The sequence below is a fragment of the Nelumbo lutea genome, chromosome 1 (assembly GCF_056320005.1).
Source record: "Nelumbo lutea isolate HS-2025 chromosome 1, American lotus-T2T, whole genome shotgun sequence".
Taxonomy (NCBI): Eukaryota; Viridiplantae; Streptophyta; class Magnoliopsida; order Proteales; family Nelumbonaceae; genus Nelumbo; species Nelumbo lutea.
The window spans coordinates 171,252,424-171,273,505 of NC_142684.1; the positions used below are offsets into that span (position 1 = coordinate 171,252,424).

A 21,082-nucleotide genomic window follows, 5' to 3' on the forward strand; every position below is an offset into this window, starting at 1 on the left:
GACTGTTAACTTTGAATTGTGCCTCTTGATCACACCCGATCGAATTGTGACCGTTGACCTCATCAACGGTGATCAACGATCAGCAACGCACCAAAACCAAGGCTACCCATCATGAGCCACGCGGGTGCAAGCAAAGTGCGCCTCTAAAGTGCCTCATTGCGCCGCACACACGCACGCACGCACATTGCACAATATTGAATCCTCATACTCTCCTCTACTAATTCTAAGGAGTGTAAATCAGCTCCTATTGAAATACTGAAAACAAAACTTATAATTTTCCAATGCGGGACAAGTTCAAAACTGAGTTTTATAAGAGAAAAAACTAATTATTTAAATCAAATGTGTAGGTGCAATTTCTTATGTAATTAACCAATCAAACCCATTGAATTTTAATCTCTTATGAAATCAAAATCCAACACTTTCTTTTTATGAAAAGAACAAGGCGATAAGTGATTCGACTCAGCCACTTGAGCTTGTTATTAGATGGGCCCCAACTGTCCTGTGGGCAACCCCAACAATGAACGACAGTCATCTGAACAGAACTTATGTCTATACAAAATTACAAATGGTGAAGGGTCCCCCATGCAAACAAACAGTTAAAATATCGCTAACAGTCTGATGGAGCAGATGTTGGAATTAGACTATTATTGAGTTGAATAGCATTGGTGTCTGGTGACCTGTGATGCTTCACCTATGACAAGGATAAGTTCTTACGGATTCAATCCCTAGCCCAGTTTCGCAAACCATTGCCCAGCTCAATTTGGGCTATTGACCGACCCTTGGCCCAGAATTAATTGCTTTTTCTCGGCTCTAGTCCATTTGCAGAAATGATTTTAGCTCAGTCTTTACCATAGGGCAAAAAGCCCAAAGTTTGGAATTCCCCTAACACACAACCCAAGGAAAAGAGTCATATTCTCAAAACGTCCAAGAGTAGGGCTGCAACTCGGGTTGGGTTAGTCCGAACCCAATCAGGTTACGGTTAGGGTTGAGTTTTTCGAACCCGACTTTGAAACATTATTTTTTTTTCATTGAGGGATTTTATAAGATTTTAAGATGGGAAAAGGTTGGATTGTGTTAGGGTTAAGGGATTTTAGATTGGGTTGTGTCGAAAGTTGGATTGGGTTGGCCTCAAGCTTACCTAACCCGGCCCGACTTGCAAATGTACTCCAACTCCATCTGAATCCAGTCCTTCAATTATTTGTAGATGAACAACCAACGCAAAGCGTTTTTGTTCTTTTTGTAATGGTATTGACAGTGACAAAGAACGAGGTAGATCAAATTCCTGAGACCGAATCAGATCCCAAAACGTCCCACAGCACATTCCCGCTGTGTATTGAGAACATCTTTCATTCTTAGTTTATCATCGCGAGATGTGCGGGGATGTACTGGAGCTGAAAAAATAAGAATAAGGTTCATTTGCAGCCATATATGCTTTGCCAATTGCCATACTGGGCTTCTTCAGTTCCATGTTGTAATGATCTAATAAATTAATCAAGAAAAAGGTTTATTGGACTACAGTATGGAACTTCCCTACAAAATACTGCCAAATTTCTGCCATGTGGAGATCTGATGTGGCCATTCCAGTTGTCCACCAAGTAGGAAACCCATTGCCCGTTGGATTGACAGCCTGTGCAACCCTCCAGTACCCATCAGTCCTGTGTAGTGTGTATTGCCTTCTATTAGTAATTTTGTCTGTCTCAAGTTTTAATATTTTAAATTAAATTGGAGTTTTGTCACAGCTACATAACATGGCAGTGGTTGTTTGCCTCAATTTTGTCCCATTTTGGGCCTGGAGTCAAGATCTGCTGCACTTATCCTGCGCTTCCATTCTGTCAGTGGCAGGTTTCCTATTAAACGTGCATGAGTACCAATGAATATGACTATATGAGAAATACATGTAATGGAGCACCTCACTCACAGACTATTGGGAGTGCCAGATACCTGTCCCTGCATATAGGGAAAGGGTTTTTTTTATTATGTTCAAATAGGTCACTCGTGACCTGCCATATTTTGGCCACATGGAGGGATGATGTGGCCAATTTGAGGCATCCAGAAGGGACCTGATGGATTGACCAACTGTTCAATCTCTTAGTTGGGGGTGTTCACGGGTCAGTTTGGTTTGGTTACAGGGTATTTGGCCAACTGAGCTAGTTTGGTCAGGTTAGGGAATTGGCCATCCAAAACTGATTGATCAATATTGAAAACCGGCCAACTCAGGTTGTAGTAGTTTGGGTTGGTTGATTCAAAAGATTTAAATTTAAAATTTTAAAAATTACAATAATATTATTAAAAAAATAAATTTATAATATAAAATGTTGTAAATTAGGAAATATGTGAATTTTTTCACTTTTCAATATTAAAAAAATTATATTTAAAATATAAAATATTAATATATATTTATGATCGAATCAGTACAGTTTTGGTCAGATTACAAATGACTAAACTGAAACCGACACAACCTGGTCAGGTTGGAAAATTACTCAATTGAAGTCAACTGAAAATATTAAAAAACCAACTATAATGGTGAAATCAATTCAGAAAAGGTTGAATTACCAAAAAAAATTGAAGTTCAATTTTATTAACTTTAATTAATAAAAAAATACAGGAATTTGGATATACCGAGAAAAAAAAAAACAAGTAAACTATTGAGGAAACAATTAAAGGGCACATTAATCAAAATATCCTTAATTATGGTGGAGTAAAGTACAAATATTAGAATCGAAAAAATTACAAATACGTACCCTATAATTTGGGGATAGTGATACTTAGGCTATGTTTGGTTTGAAGGAAAAGATAGGAAAAGGAAGGGAAAGACAAAGAAACCAATACAATGGTTGTAAAGGTTTTCCTATTTTTCCCTTCCTTTCCTTACGTTTTCCTTCAAACCAAACATAGCCTTATGGCTCAACTTTTAAGTGGGACAACCAAGTACCTTAAACTTTCAAGAAATGAACACTCAAGTTCAGTTGTCAGCATTTCATTAGTTATCTGCATGAGATTTCATATGCACCTTGAAACATTTCAAAATCCCAATACTACCCTTTGCATATTTTATGAGACCATTTCACAAGAGGCTCTTTCAAGTTCTACTAGAGTGACTTTGCTTTAGAATTTGACCATTCTCCCAAATCAGTTCAACAAAAGGAACTTAAAATAGACAATTGAATAATTTTATCATTCACTAACGTAGTTAACGTGCTGGACATGAATGAAGGTTGAGGACCTTAAGTGTCACTGGCCCCGAAATTACTGGATACTTACCTGTAATTTTCCCATTTGAATTTTCTTACTGCATTGGGCCAAGCATTTGTATTGCATATACCCAAATACAGTATTATGTAAATTATCTTTTTATTGAGAACTTTGTTCACTGGCTGAGTTTGGAAGGAGTATAAATACAAATATATAGAGTGTAAAACCTTATATTTTGTATTATTTTGTATGTATTTAGGCTGTACATATTTGTATTTGCACTGCTTCCAAACCTAGCCCTAGGAAATTTCAGAGTAGGTAGAAAGGTCCGTATCAGCAGTTCTGTTTCTTGCCAAAAAAAAAAATCATCAACTCCCCTCAAACTGGACATCCCATCAAAAGGCTGTCCTTTTGGCAGTCACGAGTGTTTAAATACTTGGCAAATTACCAGTCAATGAGGCCAGTGAAAGACATGCAATTTCTGCATGTTTTTGTTTTTGTTTTCGGTACAAAAGTTATAACAAAGAAAGAAGGGTGCAAACTGCAAATCGACATTTTCAATAAATACAACAGAAGAAATTTTTATGAAGTATAAGATCATGGAAAATTATCAAAGTTTTGAATATGAAACTCATCTGTTTTTTGTTGTCCAATGAACTTTGTGTCTTATTATTCATCCAATGCTTTTGAGAAGGTGGAAAACATGGTGGCATGTTTGAGATAAACATGGGATCCAACAGCACAAATAATTCAATGAATTAAGAGAACATGACATTGAAATACAATAAAAAGATGCTTTTACAGTAGTTGTATAATATTACAAGGCATTGAAAAAATACAATATTATTATACAGGTACCCTAAACAGATCCTAACTACTAGTACCACTAGACAACATATCCAGCACCATGATTGGAAGCACTTCATTTAAACTTCAATTGAAAATCGCGGCTTTCATGGTGAGGAGTGAGAGGTGGAAATGATGGAATAGATTGCAGTATCAACTTCCGGCCACTCTTTCGAGTAGGGGACAAACCAAGGTGTGGAGGTGAGACCCTCTTGCAGTTGGGAGAAGTAATCTTCACACCACTGATGGGTGAGCAATCACCTTTGAGAATCTCGGGAGTGTCATCTTCAGGGACGACTTGGAAATGCTTTTCAAATTTGTGTTGGGAGTGCACAATATCTGACTTTCCAGGCTTTTGACTGGCATTCAGCCCAGGAGATGACCCAATAGCAAGTATTGAAGATCGGGGTGGCTTTCCACTGGAGGAAAATGGCAGTTGTACCGATGACCTAGTGTATAACATAGACTTCAATATTCAATAACACAACAGCGACAACATTAAATACAATCAACAATCATTAGAGTATCGAACCTGCATATCTGGAAAGATGGAGTTATAGGCAAGACAGAATCTGAATGTTGCTCTTCTTTTTGAACATCATTATTCTGTACACTTTGATCTACACCATTCTTTTCACAAGTTTCTGTTTCTTCCTCCTCTGGTTCAGCTTCTTCTGTACCTATTGGAGCAGGTCCTGCATTGAAAAAACAATAAATATTTAAAATAAGAATTAAGATTAACTTAATCCACTAATACAATAAATCGGAAAGCAAAGAAGTTAAAGAACAATTGGCAATCTCATAGACAAACTTTGCATGGATGAAAGAATTCCAAATTTGATAAAGGAAATAAACCAATTGTCTAACGACAGAAAACTACTATCGACAAACTCCAAAATTTGTAAAAACAAGAAGCTGCTGAATATTTTCAGATCTTTATTGACTTAGAGACATCACATAAAGCACTCACCATCCTTTCTACCAAATGCATTCTTACATCCTTCGCATCTGCAGTTAATGGAGCATCCAACACCACCCTTTAAAGGCAAACCACCAAGTCTAAATCAGAAACTATAAAACATTGAGAAGCATACAAAATGAGCCACAGAAGCAAAACCTGATAGCATTCACAATATTTCTTTAAGCAACTTGATTTCTTGCAGTTGCATCCTCTTTTATGTCGTGCAGAAGCTGGAGTTTTGTTAGAATCATCCTGCAGGAAGAAGGGGGCAAACAAATAATTGTTTAACAGCAATTCAAGATTGTCAGGTGAGTAAAAAAGAACAGTTCAGATTTATTTTCTAACCCCAGTTTCTGAAGTATTCTCAGAGGTCCTAATAACTTTTGGAGCAAATGCTAGGGGGTTGCGAGATTCGATCTGTTTGCGAGTTGCTAGAACAGTATCTTCATGAATGGGCTTGTTAAAACATTCTTGACATGAACAAGGCTCCACACAGTAGACACCAGCAGCAAAGCACTCACAGTAACTACATGAGAAAATTCCATTTGTTAAAAGATGAGCACAGTTTAGTAGGGAATGAAACACAAGTTCCTAGCAAAATCATTTAGGTACAAATAAATAAACAATAATATTGCTGATGCATCATCCAATTCAAACTGGACTTTATCATCCAATAATAAATAAACAATAATATTACATGTGGCAGAATTTTGAACATAAGATCATAGGATCCAAAGAACTTTCCACTTAAACAATGAAGAAATTGCCTATGTATCTCCATCATTAAGCACATAAGAACTGACGTCATCAAGTAACATAATTTTCCTATGTAACAGAAAATATTAAAGAAAGTAAACATGGTTCAAGATTATACAAGCCTAGCAGGCATAAAAGTAAATGCAAATTACATGCAAACGAAGAAGCCTCCATAGAAAGTTGAAATGTATAGTAAGAAATCATAGCAAACAATGTTTCTTGGGTGCTTCAGAAGAGACCTTGTTGGCTATAGTTCCTTTTATTTCCAAAAGGTAACTGAATCATATATTAACATGTCCAAAGACATGCATAAATGAAATGATAAGAGGAAGCACAGAAATTTGCTAAAAGTAAAAGAAGAGAAAAAAAAAGTACAGCTCCAATCCATCAATCAGAATAATCTAAATTTGCATAGAGTTTTAATTATACAAAAAAACTCCCTTCTCATATCTGATCTAGCTGAGATATAAGGTTGTGATTGGATTGTAGTTGGATCGGATCCAGCTACATCTGAATCCAATTCAATTAGCAAAGCTTCAGATTTAACCCGCATCCACCTTATTGTGTTTAGAATGACAAAGATTTGGCTTCACTCTTGAGGTGTCTAAAGAAACAAGGCCTTCAGCTAGAGAGGCCATTGAATAACTGCTTTGAAATCCCTTCTGTTTAATTTCCTTCAATACCCAAGGCAAAGCATACCATTATCTAAGAAAACATATTTCTATCAGCAAATTTCTGCTTAAAGAAGCCAAAGACATGGGAGGATGTTCTCTGAGCCCATCCAACAGACAGAAATGACTCATTGTGAAACTTGGCCAAGACTTGAAACTGTACAAATAGCAATGCATCTAAGTACTTGACAATATCAGGTAGACAGCAAGCCATCCAAGATATCAAACTCTCAAATACTAAAGCTATGAGACGTCTCAATTACTTAGAACCATCAGGTATACAAGGAAAATGGTTTGTGCTGAACAATAAGTAAGCAAAGTTACCCCGAATCCTTGAGTTTTTTAACAGCAAACAAAGTAGATGTAAGAAACTTACAGCTTCAAGCATTTTGACTTCTTACAGTTACAGCGCTTGCAGGCGTCGCTTTCTCCCACATGTTCTAATCTGCGCCTGCATGATATTAAACCTTGAATTAAAATCCATAATTCGAGGAAAAGGAGAAAAAGGAAGTTGAGCCTGAGCAAACATCACAGATATCAAGGAGAAAGAGGAAGTTGCACCAAGAAAAGACACATGCCTCTTCTTTTTGGGGCTACTCTGATTAAACTCTTCACTAACTCCAAATGCAGATGCCTGAGAAGCATCTTGCTTGACTTGAACTTCTTTGTCAGATGGACCTCTGTCTCCCTCCATGGAATTCAGAGCAATGGGTTTTAGAGGATTTGAAGGTGGAAAAGAATGAAAAGAGGCAATGGAACTTGGCATGCTTATAAGCTTTCTTCCAGAAGGCAGAGTTTCATGCTTGACAACTCTACAGTCCTTTGATGTAGTTGCCAGTGCATTCAAGTGCAAACCAATACCAGGAAGGATACATGGTGAAGAACCACTTCCAGGCTTAATAGGAACCAGCTGCTTATCATCGGATACATTTTTTCCATCAGATTGAGATGAGATTGAATCACTGCTATTGGAATCATTGTCCAGTTTCTTTTTATGAACTCCTGAAATCTCAAAAACTAGACAACGCCTTCGCATACCACGGTGGTGAATAGAGTTGACCTACAGAAACAAGTAAACCACTTAATGCCTTATTATAAAATAAAAAATGTTATTCATAAGCACTTCTTGCATATAATCTAATGATACGAGAAAGATTAAATCAAGGTTTGGAACTGCAAATTAACCTTGCCCTAATTGAACATCACTTAGTTGAAATGGAAAACAAAAAGAATATCAAAGAGGTTCCTGAGGTGGAAATAGTACTAAAAAGGTCAGTCAAATAAATTCCCAAAAACTATTTAAAAAGTGACCTCATAAAATTTTCTACATTACTCCCAAGGTGACCCTAATTATCCATATATTTGTATACAAACATTTTTCACCGTGCAACAATTTCACATCAACTTTCATAGGAATCACAACAGGAAGAGACGACTAATTCTGTATTTGCCAATGAAACAAGCAATAGAGGCAGTTAGGTCAAAGAGCTTCTCAAGTGCCGACCAACAATTTAATAGGGCTTAGCTGTTGGCCTACAGGCTACAGAGCCATGTTCCCATCATTGGAAAGGAGAAAAGGGATCAGTCTTCCGTGCTATCTAGTAAATTTATATATTAAATGGTTTCTTATCTTAGTATATCCATTGATGTGGAATCGATAATTCAATATTCCCCCAATTCATGTTACCATTGGTTCATCACTTAATTTCCAGGTGTCACTTGTTTTTTAGTGCAGTCAACAAATTGGACAAGCAAGAATTGACATACCAATTTTCCCTATACTAAATCATAATTTGACCTACAAAATACCATGCGTCCTGAACAGACAAATCATAATTTGATTCATCACTTTTGATTCATCACTTCAACAGTTAAATCATAATTTGACCTACAAAATACCATGCGTCCTGAACAGACAAAACACATGAAAACAGTATGTGATCATTAATGACAGGGAAGAAATCAGCTTTTATATGTGCCCGTCTTTCTATAATATCAAGTGTTTTGACTCCAGAGTTTGAGATCCAGGTTTAAGGGCATTCATTTAAAATGTTCTAAATGTGCTTATGTTAATTTGAGCATTATTAGTTTACCGTAACTATATGGCTGATCAAAAAATACAGTCATTGTAAGATCACCGCAGGCATTTCAGCCTGACCTCTAATTCATTAATTTATAAAGTAATTTCAGTTATTGGAATCTCCTCCTGCTGTTATGTTTTTAGAGACCTCAACTCTTCCAGTAAAAACATTTTGAGGAAAAAAAGAACATGCCGGAAAGAAAATAACTCACAAAAGAAAGTGTACACAATATGATAAATGTCAATATTAGATACACAGTGCTCAAAAAATAAAACAGATCAATCCAAAATCAGAATAATTCATTAACACCAACAATGGACAAATATTTTCCACACAAGTTGGAAAACCATTACCAAATTGAACCCCTGTAATAACAAATAAAGTTAAGAATGAAGGTAAAAAACAATTGTTGAACACATGCAACATAACCGAAGTCACATAACCAACCTAGTTGGAACATTTACCTTGCAACCAAATGGAATGATACTTCCTGCTTTGTCATCCATTTTCTCACTTGAATCACCATTTGCTTGCTTATTCAAAATTGTAGTTGAAAGGATATGCGGTGTTTGCTCTGTTTCCTTCTGCTCTACAACTTCTCCCGGTTGAGTTGAAGGATCTTCCATTTCATTTTGTTCATAGGAGCCAACCAGACCAACAGATTCGCTTTTATGCAAATCATTGGTAGTATCTTGTGGAAACTTTGACACAAGAGAAGTTAAGGAATTAGTGACAGGATCCACTAATTTCTGATCATGTCCCTTAGGAACCTCTGTATCAGTGGAAGAATCAAAAATTAATAGATCTGTAGCATCAGATATCAAATTCTCCCAATCACATCCTGGACCCTCTTCTTTGTTTTGATCAGCCTGACATATCTCCTGTAAGTTTGCTTCAGTTTCAAATGAGCATCTTTCTTCTGAGAACTCTTGGACAATTTGAACCAGTGATACTGGTGTTCCAGCAATTTCTGGCACAGGGTTGGTTTTAATACCATGGCAAGGCATTAAGCCATTGTCAGGGCTACCACAATCATACCTCAATGTCCTTGGCAGCTCAATAGCTAGATTTGAATTCTCATCTTGTGGCTCCATAGTGACCCCCCTAATAGGACGCTCTGGAGCAAAACATCCTTGTTGATCAGCTGAGCAATCAGACAAATCAACATCTTCCAACACGCCTGCACTTGCTCTGCCTCCAGTTCTGTTGTCGGGAAACTCAGATTTCAAAGGGTCTGAGAAATGATGCCTGAAGACAAATGGAATAAATTTGTGAAAGAGTAAATCAACAGAACTGGGATACAGAATGGCTTTAATTTGCATAAATACATCCAGAAGTACTTTTTACCTCCTCAAGAATCTTGATTCCTTCTGAGAACTAATATGTGGTGAAGTAAATACAGATGGAATGGATGCAAAGTTCAGGGAGTTGAATGTGTGGGTAATATGTACAGACTTAACTGGTTTAATGGGAGAAAGGCTGTTGATATAGTTGAAGACAGGAGAATCCTGCACAAAACAGAAACTTTATTTCAAAACAGCCTTCCAACTTTGGAAAATATGGGAAATCAACAACAGAAAACAAGAAAAGAGAAATGACATAATATGAAAATAAGCAAAGAGGAAAAAAATTACATAGGAAGCTTAAAACAATATGGACAGCCTGCCTGTTAAGGCTTAAGAATTTTAAAGGGTACCATGCAGAAAAAGTAAAGACGTGGTAAACCAAGTGATTAGAATAAGGCACAAATGGCACACATGATAATACAAATCATAAAAAAGAAATTTAGAAAATGCAGAGAGTTGTCCTAAGAGTGCAAGGAATGTTGAAGATGCTTATCAGAAAGACGTTAAAATATTAATCTGCCTCGCAAAAATCTATCCCAGAGTTTACAGAAGTCAATAGGACTCAATGGACAACGCTAACATGTTAACGAGCAGAAAACTTAAAAGAGGAACTTCCCCTACTGGAAAAATGGCATAAAGTTGGCTTGGAACTTAAAGCAGGGTAAAACATTTACGAAATTCCACCAAAACTTAAGTTCCAGAAACATAAGAATAAAAGTTGGAAAATTAAAAACAAATCAGTAGAAAACCTCAGTGAAGATGTAGCGGGGACACGGTAAGAACTGAGTAGAGATTAGAGAAACCTCTAATCAAGTACATGCAGTAAACCTTAGAGAGATCAGATAAAAAAGGAAAAGAGGAGACAAAAATGCAATACTGGATCCAAAAGTTTCACAAGCATCAGAGGAAGATGGAGGAGTAAGAAAACCAGACTACAAATAGAGATAATTACAGCAAATTGACATTGAAATAATCTCGTCTTCCGACAAATGAAGAAGGAGACGGTTGGAAAATCAAATACCATAAAGCATATTCGGCATGCATTGCTATGAAGTAGAAGAAAGCACCTCATACTAGGAAGGAAAACCCTAATCCCACTTAAAATCTCCACGGCCTGAACCAACCCGAACGCATTGAAAGAACACGAGAAAAAACAATCAAATCTTCAAAATGCATCACATGAACACATCAAACGCCATGAAAACAGGCACCAGGTAACAGAGATCCGATCGTTATCACAAAAAAGAAATCCAAAAATATCAAAGCTGCATACTTTGACAATTATTTCTTTTTTGGTAAAAAAAAAAAAAAAAACTCTGAAATTAACCAAACTCAAAGACGAAACAATACCGAGGAGCTCAAACAGCTTCATGTCCCAAATCGAAACAAAAGAAAATCCAAAAACCAGTGTAAACCAGTAAGTAGAAAAAGAAAAAAAAAAAAACCAGAAGCAAAATTAAGAGCACCAAAAGCCATGGAATCACCTCGAATTTGGAAATTGGAGTGCCGATCTGGTTCCTATCGGGCGTATCCATGGCGAGGGATGCTTGGAGAGCTGGGAGAGCTCTTCCACATCGCTCTGTGGCTCTCACTCTCTTTTCCCTCTCTCTTTCTCGCTCGCTTGCTATTCACTATACAGTGAAGATTCAAGCAGTAGCACAAGGCGGGAAGATGAAGATTTTCTCGTGGTAATAACCCGACCCTACCACCATATTAAAAAAAAAAAAAAAACGATTTTTTCTTCCAAGTGGAAAAAGAAAACTCGGTGGTTCTACTTCTACACTTGTTCTTACTTCTCTCTATCTCTCTCATCATCGTAACTTTTACCGTGAGCTTTGCCACGTTGGGTGCGACTGTGTCATCTCATTTCTGAGGACCGTCAGCTTCCCGCATCCCGCTTCTATTCTCTTTCTTTTTCATTTTTTAGTGTGCGTGGAACGTTGCTTTCTAACATTAGCTGTAATAATGATAAAATAATTTTATTTTAATTAAGATGACAATCGTGTGTAATAATTATTATTTGCTTCTTTTTTCAGCACCAGCCCAGCGTTACGACCTTATGACAAACGATAATGATTTGGGGCATTACAGTTACAGGGGTAAATGAGAAATGAGAGGAGTGCTCAAATCATTGGTCATACACTCATACAGCATATTCTGTTTATGTCATTTCTCAGATTGCGTCGTAAAATTTAGGGAGTTTAGAGTGCGGATTTTCTCGTCACAGGATTGTTCAAATCATTGTAGGTATTATGGGAGGTGTTAAAAATTTCATGCTCGAACGTGTTGGGACAGTTTTTTGTTGGGAGGAAATCTAGACTCTCCAAAAATTTGTCAAGAGTACATTTAACAGGGCCATTTTGGTGAGTGAATTAAGTTGATAGTGAGAATGGGAACTTACCGTATAGGGGTCATTTTTAGGTTTTTGGAACCAGAACTTATTCTATAAATGTCCATTCTGGCCTTAGTTGTTTTATTACTCTTCTTCTTTCCAAGAAAAATTGAAACATGTTCTTTAAAAAACTTGATTTTTTATAATCATAATATGGGGTTTTTACCGTTCAATCCACCCCTAGGTGGAGTTAGTAGTAGACTAGTGGTAGACTGAATCCTGCCCGTGGATTGTTGTTAAATTCACGGGCAGGATGCGGTTTATAGGGGAGTTACTAGTAGACTAGGAGGGGGCTGCAAATTCGATTTCTGAGTGGGATTGTAGTCCAAAAATCCCTAATATATACTTCAAAACTTATATTATCACTGTTGATTAAGTTGAATAATATAATATAGATTATGGTTCAAAACTTATTATTGCATGTAATTTAAATTTTGTAAATATTACATTATATATTATACACATTCAAATATTATATGAAAAAATGATCAAATCACATAAGTATCTCAATGGTCGGTCAGGTAAGACCATAGCCTTTTGTAATCACGAGTGCTTTCATTCAAATTTTCACATTTTTAAAAGTATTTTGGGATTTATTTCAAGGCATATTTGGTTTTAAAGCCAATTCCACCAAGGCCAACCAAGGGTAGTTCATTTAGGCAGTTTGGGTGAGGTAAACTCCTACACCCCAAAACTGACTTGGGTGGGGATTGGTTCCAAGAATTTAGAATCAGACCCTACTTTGTAATAGAGAGGGTAAGGTAGGTTCAAGGACAATTCAAAAGGTTGGTTCCATTTAATTCCAGGTAGAACCTATCCATTTGCTCAACCTAGGATATAGTCGTTTTCAAGAAGCTACCTACAATAGATTCATTGGAAATTTAGTTTTTGGGCTCATGTAAGCCTATTTCCAATTTTTCGGATTTGACCAAATAGGACTTTACAAATTTTTAGGTTTCTTAGCTCATACAATGCCAAAAGCCACTACATGAAAGCCCTTCCCAATAAGCACTTAGAGCCCATTTGGAAGGGATTCTATGTTCGTTGAGTTGCGCTAGTGGAGCCACTTTGGAGAAGCTATATATGTGAGATAGCATCACCAAAAAGTGGATTTTACGGCTTTTATAAGTGTAATTCTAGCTTTTTGAGTTTTTAACAAACACAACTTTATGGTGTTTTTGGTTTCTCATCTCATGGAACATTGGAAGCCACTACTTATATGTTTGGTATAGTTTCTGTTTATTAAAAAAATGGTTGTGGTTGATTTGTCTTCAAAGTAGAGAAAAGTACTTGATACACCACTTTTTGACAACTAAGTGCCACTAGGTGCCATTAGGCACCACATCAACAGAACAGTGAATAAACGCTCAACCGTTGGGGGAAGCGTTAAAATGAAGCTTCCCCCAACGATTGGTGTGCACATAAATCAAGACCAACTTTTGTGAATGCGTATGTTTGGTTCCCCAGGTGTTTTGTGATAGGCATTTTGATAAATGCCGCCATGTCATCATTGAATCATTATTTTTCTCATCATGTTCATCCGTACGCATAGATATTCACTAAAGTTGGTCTTGATTTATATGCACACTAACCATTGGGGGAAGCTTCATTTTAACGCTTCCTCCTATGGTTGAGTGTTTATTCATTGTTCTGTTGATGTGGTGCCTAGTGGTGCTTAATTGTCAATAAACGGTTTATCAAGTACTTTTCTTGGCTTTGAAGACAAATCATGTACAAATGTTTATTTAATAAACAAAATCTATACCAAATACATACAACATCTATGAGTACGAATGCATATGATGAGAAAATTGCTGATTTGGCGATGACATGACATCGTTTATCAAAACACCTATGGAGCCAAACACACACTACATGAAAGCCCTCCCAAGCGAGTACTTATTTTGGTTAAAATAGTGCCTGCATCTATTGGTTAAAATGGGCTACATAACCAATCAGGACTGAACAAACCAGCATTGATTGGTTATTAGCAATCTTACATGGATGCATTTGTAGCATATTGCAACGTGAATGATTAGATTAGGTGTAAAAGATCTTTACTCATATAATACAGCTTAGGAATGGCAACAAGGCGAGGTGGGGGATGGGTTTTCCATGCCCCATCCGAATTTTCCTCTCCCCACCTTGGTCCTTCTTACTTTAAGAATTTTCTTGTAAGAGTTGCCGTACTCTTCAATAAGAATGGAGACTCTGGGTTGCAGAGAAGTGAAAAGGTTTAAGAAGAGGCGTTTTAGGACTTGATAGACTTCCGGAGGGAGGAAGTCATGAATTGCAGTTCGGAGGTGGGTTGAGATCTGCCGCTGCAATTGGTTGCAACAACAATGACGGAAAGAGAAAAAAAGGGGGGAAGAGGAAGAAGAAGAGAGGAGAAGAGAGAGAGAGATCAATCGCAACTTCTGGGTCCTCTCCGGCTCTCCCTTCAAATGTGGGTTCAGATCTGCCACTAGAAAAAAAGGGGGGAAGAGGAAGAAGAAGAGAGAAGGAGAAGAGAGAGAGATCACTCACAACTTCTGGGTCCTCTCCGGCTCCCCCTTCAAATGTGGGTTCAGATCTGCCACTACAACAGCAGTGGCAGTGACGGAAAGAGAAAAAAGGGGAGGGGGAAGAAGAAGAAGAGAGAGAGTGAGCGAGCAAGCGAGAGAAGAAGAAGAAGAAGAAGAAGAAGAGAGAGAGAGAGAGAGAGAGAGAGAGAGAGAGAGATGTAATAAATACATCGAAAATTTTGACATATTTATATCGATTATCGATGTAATTCAACGGTAACATGTAATTTTACATCAATTATCAGTGTAAAATTACATGTTTACCAAATGCTTGCAAAATCAAACCAGTGTGTAAAGTTTACCCCGCTTCGATTTTACACCTCTTCCAAACGCAACCTAAAAGAAAAATAAAGAAAATGAAGTTTTTTTTGGATAAATTGTTGAAACCTCCCCTAAAGTTTGGTAATTACAAGTAGATTCCCTTTGTTTAGGGGTGATCATGGGCCGGGCCGGGGCTTTGCACTTATGATAAGGGCTATAGCTTAGGCCCAGGCTTGGGTCGGGCCTGATTCCGTACCAATTACATGTCTATAATATTTTTATATTAAATGACATAGCATGCATATAAACTTTTATTTTATATATTATATAATATAAAATATCACATATAATATAAATTATACATTATATATAAAATATAAAATATAATGTAGAATGACATGTATACATATGTATACATTATACACAAAATGTGTAAGTTTAAATATATGCGGGTCGGGCTTGAAGTATTAAGCCCAAGCCTAGCCCTAAAATTTGTGGGCTTGATATGGGCCTAGGCCCGGGCTGGGTCTGAGCACAAAACCCAGGCCCAAGCCAGTAATTTTCGGGACAGGCTGAAATGATCACCGCTGCCTTTGTTAGAATCCTCTTAAAAAAGACATGAAAATGTCTAAAATACCCATACCATTATTTTTTGACTAAAATGTTTATTTTCCAAATTTTATCTTCATATGAATTTCTCCCCAAACCCCCGTCCAATATTGATATATTTTTCAAATTTGCCCTTCATGTCAATCGCTCAAAGATAAAGCTGCAACTTTATTTATTTTTATTATTATTCATAAAGTTTGCTTTTTTTTTTTTTTTTACAATTATCAAACTTCAAGAAATGTTTCAACAACGTCAAAAACTTTAGGGGAATTTTCAGAAATTTACCCTTTTTTTAAGCTTAACAAGGCATAAAAGCAAATGAAGTTAGTTAGCATCAAAATCAAATTAACAATTAATTATGAATGAAACTTGAAGGTAATAAAAACGATTTCCATCATGATCTAGTACACATCCCATATCCTTGGGTTTGGTGGTCACCCGCTCACCCTTATCACTTAGGCTATTGAGACCAACAATTAAAACCACTCAGACTCTAGTTGATTAATTTGTGGTGAATATTGATCCATTAAGGATAGAGGGATTTGTTTCATAAAAAACCGTACAATCGAACCAAACTGAAAAACCCAGTTAATTAAAGATATTGTTTCCGTTTTGGTAAACCATATTAAAAAACGGTGATTTTTTTATAAGCCCGTATACAATTTCATTGCGTTGTATCTATATATATGCAATGAAAATTATATAAATATATATAATATTATATATACTATAAATAAATATAAAAAACGGAAGAACCAAATTGGTGAAAAACAAACTGATCAATCAGTTAATTGATTGGTTTCGGTTTAATTGTGATTGATGATTTTTTTAAAAATCGAAAGACCAATTCAAATTAGAAAAAACCCACGGTTGAACCATATTAGCACCCCTAACCAAGGATCTGATAATACACCATCAGCCTGATTCTGGGATGTCTAATTTTCTTTTCACTTTTCTGGCCTACAGCCGGCCGGTTGCAGACCAGGAAACAAAAAGTTTAATAGTTCAAGGATTACATAAACATCAGAATGGATCAATTGAATGGATTACGGATAACCGTTGTAAAAGCCTAAAGGGATAAACAATATTGGGTAGTTTATATACTTTTTAAAGTTCCGAATTCCAGATTCCCGCCATTGGAACAGTATTAAAATAAAATATTTTGTCCATAAGTTTCTGTTATTATCTTTCGGATCATCTTATCCTGAATCCTCTTCTCTTCTTTCTCCTCTCCCGCCACAGCTTCAGCTGTTATATATACAGACATTCCTCATAAACCGGTCCACCGTGAAGAACCACTCTCCCCTTTAATTTTGTTCATACAAAAGTAAAAAGGAAAAGACTAACACCTACTTAATAACCACCTTACCTTGACTTTTTCGTCTTATAACAATGACATATTATATGGATAGAAAATGAGGGTTTATCTACCATTTTATTCTACGAACTACTGACAATGCCAATTGTTTTGGTGCGTATGTAGGTAGCTTTTCTTTTCTTGATAATTAAAAGAAAAGCTATATATATATATATATAATGGAATGAATCCAACAACAGCATTTATTCAATTGGACGTTGATGATCAATTAACTTGACGGCGCCACGGGAACAGTGAAAGTAAGAGGATTCATGGTGGACCACATCCAGCCCATCATGTTGTACACATTCCCTACCAAAGAGGAAAAACATGAGCAACAACAAATTACTTGTTTGCTAGTAAGTAGTAAGATTTGGAGAGACTTAGTTTTCATATTTGTACAGTTTCTACCCAGAATTTATTCTCCATCAATTGGACTGGCTTGGCTGATTTTTACACTATTGTCAACCCTAATAAAATATTGGCCACAACTATTATATCTTCTATAAAAAATAAAAAATAACATTCCTTCTCCAAAAATAAGAGCGACTACTTATTCAATCATGGACACTTTGATCCACAAGGGATCGAGAATCCGTCACATGGAGGAACTCTTTTCCTATCATCAAAATTAAAAGCACCGGGTGACCCAATTGGCTTGGATTGTCCTAACTCCTAGCCCGACGGACGGGCGCTACCGTTCGACATTCACAGTCGCAGATGTATCATGTAGATGTAGTGGAACTCTCTTAGAACTTACGTCGAACTTGTCTGATGCATGGGACTGGGACATCCCAACTCGGAATCAATGTAGTCAGTCAGTCCGGTTAAGAAAGCAATAAATGGGTAATTGCGGTACGCCGCTTGGGCGCTTCCCATTAAAACCCCGCAACAAGCACGTGATCTCCCGCTACCAGATTACCTACCCTTTTTTATTCATTACTTTCGATCTTAGAACAACGCACGCCAGAAACCAAATACAAATAGTTCAATCAAATCAAATCAAATACATACATATCAGCTCGGGTTTCTTGTTTCTCTCCCTAACGCCTTCTTCCATTGCGTTTGCGTGACAGCTGCCAGGTTGTCGGTTTGGACCTGGAGTGGGTCATTGATTTGAGCCACGTTTTCGGTAATTAATATCTCAACCGTTGATCAAATAATCAACATTGCCCACTCGTAATGATTACTATTATTTCTATATACGCGACATTTCACTGAACAACTGGGCCCAACGAGGATTCTAGGACAAACGTACACGATTCTCAAGGACACGTGGATTACTGCCTAATGACCCACGTAAGCCTTAGGTACAGTATTATGTGTCCCCCACACTTGACTCTACGAATTAATTAATATTGTTGCGTTGCTAAGTTTCAAACTTACCTTCATCTTTCGGCAATTTCTTTACCTTTTTTCTTATTTGGAGATTATTACTGGATTTGTCTTTTATGTCTTTGTGTCATTGGGCCCGTGGTCCCCTTTGCATAAAAAGGTCATCAGCCCAGCCGATCGAGTCCACACCTCAACAGGCCCAAACCACCTAACCGGTGGCAGTATCCACTCCTTCGTTCCTTCCAAGTTCCAATAGTGAGATGTCTCCTCTTGTTACTTGTTAGTTCCCACCCTTTGGAGTTTGCAAGAGTTCATGTGAACTGTAAAGTTATAAACTTATAATATCGAGACTCTCTTAGCGCTTTAGCACGTGCCTCGTGACACTGCACCTGAGTGAGAATGCAAGATGAAACTTGAATCGGAAATTCGGAATATAGAGGATCAAAGCAAAGGAGTGAGTCGACAGTCGCACTGAAGCAGTTGACCCAGGCGTAGTGTTTCGAAACTGATGATTCCACAATTGCATCACAAAAGTTTCCACTCCAGTAGTCCACTACCCATGGCATAATTAAATCGGACCCACCACCGAGTTACTGGGTTTGCAATTCGAGTTTGTTCAGGAACTCGGTCCGAGTCTTTCTGTGCTTCTTTTTTGATGAAGGTCAGGGGGAGACTGGAGAGATGTCGGAATGGGGTTCATAGGCCCATCATATAATAAGAATAAAAGATCTCTGAATTTGAGTTGGTCATGTCCCCTCATCCTTTAACAGAGTGTGCAGATTCCACAAGTTCAGTTGAGTAAAGGAGGGAGTCTACACATATTCTACAATCTACACTGCCTAGTTGACCGCCTTCTACAATCCATCCAACTCTATGCACATTATTTTTATTTTCGCACTCCAAAAAAAAAAATAATTAATTAAAATAAGGATGAAGACTGTGACGATGCTCGCCACGGCCCCGACCATATTGGCCCAGGCCCACCTCCCCGTCCGTCCCTGAGCAAGATTTTGGGTTGTCCAATTGACAAGTACAATGAGCCAATTCCCACATCAAAGCAAATAGCCAGGCTGGAAGTTTGATGTTTAAAAAATAATAAAATAGTGTTCCCGTGAAAAAAAGTGTGCTTATTCATTGGTTCAATCAAAGCCGAATCAAGACTCAATACCAGGTCCTGTGTGGTTCCATCTGCGGGAATCAGGCCGTTTATGCATCTTATACCAGTTTTCTCAAACCTGGATCCGACCAATTTCTTCACTAGCTGGTTTAACCATTGGTTTAATGGTTCAGCTTGCAAAAATCGACAAAACCCAGGTTTCTGAAATCTGAAAACTCACCGGGTCATCAATTCACCAGTTCCACCGTCCGATTTGATCCGAGTCTGACAACACTGCCTTAACAAGTTGGTTAATGGCTACTAGTTCACTAGTTGGTTGATACAAAAATCAATCCGCGATTGGAAGAAATTGGCCAGCCACTTTACCCAGTCCACGGTAGGTTATAGGTAAAGTGGTTGGGGTTAGGGGTAAGCATTTGACCTTCTCAACCACAATTATTGTTCAAGTGCCACTCTTGGTGATTGTGGTTAGGGGTAAGCATTTGGCCCACCCAATTTCGGTCCAGGCCCAACTTTACTTCAATTCTCTTTATTCTCATGTGGGATCCGGATCTAGACTCAGGTGGCGTTTGACAATATTTTTTAGACCTTTAAAGTATGAAAATGTTATTCTTTTATACGCCACTTGTGTTCGGGCTTGAGTCTGAAAGGATGAATAATTTCGATAAGACAATGTATGCCCCTGTTTTAACCCCAAAACTATTTCATTCGAGTTCTTTCTCTTGAACGACAAAGGGACTTGCCGCACTGCACTTTCAATCCAAGTTTTGACAAAGTAAAAAAGCATATGCCACATTTGATTTTTTTTTGTCGTTCTCTTCAATTTGATTTCATAATCTTCCTCACTTCTATTTGGTTTTTTGTTGACTTGTTTTTACTATTTGTTTTTTTCGATTTGGGTTTATGTTGTCTCTCTTTGGGGGAAAAAAGGATTGATGAGCAATGGTGATGTAATTCCACAATTTTTTTAGTCATGATCGTTGTTAATTATTAATTATTAAATATTTTAATAGTTTTTAAGATATTAATTTGCTAATTATTAAATATTATCTAATGGATTCATTGAATTTATTTGTATTTTTCAATACTATTTTATTTTAATAATTCATTTTTTATTTTTAAATTTATACATATTTTACAATTTTATTCTTATTTTAATAATTTATTTTTATTTTTTAATAATTTATTCATAAAATTTCATATTATTTTGAATTTAATAATTTTTATTTTTAAATTTGTTATTTGTATTAATTATTAATTATTTTATTTTTTATTAATTATTGATTATTCTAACTATTAATTATTAATTATTATTATTTATTCATAATTTTCAATATTATTTTGAATTTAATAAATTATTTTTATGAAATAGTGCAAATTGAACTCAAAATTACCAATTAGTATATTCTATGGGTAAAGTAGTAAAATTAGGAAGTTTTAGATGTTGAAGGATTGATCCAACATAAACAACCTTAACTAGGGGTGCAAATGGATCAGATCATGATCCGATCCGATACGATGTGTTATATATTTATAAATATATAATACATATATATGTTATTTATTTATATTGTAATTTTATAAATTTGTTATA

The 21,082-nt window shown here is 36.6% G+C and overlaps 1 protein-coding gene across 4 annotated transcripts; it reads right to left on the reverse strand.

Annotated features, from left to right (window-relative positions):
* Positions 1 to 3,921: 3,921 nt before the first annotated feature.
* Positions 3,922 to 11,749, reverse strand: LOC148879166 (protein tesmin/TSO1-like CXC 2). Of its 4 annotated transcripts, none has more exons than XM_088960595.1 (10): positions 11,338 to 11,749; positions 9,855 to 10,015; positions 8,972 to 9,755; positions 7,005 to 7,486; positions 6,803 to 6,877; positions 5,345 to 5,525; positions 5,156 to 5,251; positions 5,009 to 5,075; positions 4,571 to 4,733; positions 3,922 to 4,487 (listed from the first exon to the last, which is right to left on the reverse strand). In XM_088960595.1, the coding sequence occupies exons 1-10, from the start codon at positions 11,386 to 11,388 to the stop codon at positions 4,115 to 4,117; spliced, it is 2,433 nt and encodes an 810-aa protein (XP_088816721.1). In that variant the 5' UTR covers positions 11,389 to 11,749; the 3' UTR covers positions 3,922 to 4,114. The 4 variants fall into 4 exon arrangements, with proteins under 4 accessions (XP_088816721.1, XP_088816723.1, XP_088816724.1 ...); XM_088960597.1 differs by having other exon boundaries at positions 11,647 to 11,744; XM_088960598.1 differs by having other exon boundaries at positions 9,968 to 10,015; positions 11,338 to 11,584.
* Between the last annotated feature and the right edge of the window lie 9,333 nt (positions 11,750 to 21,082).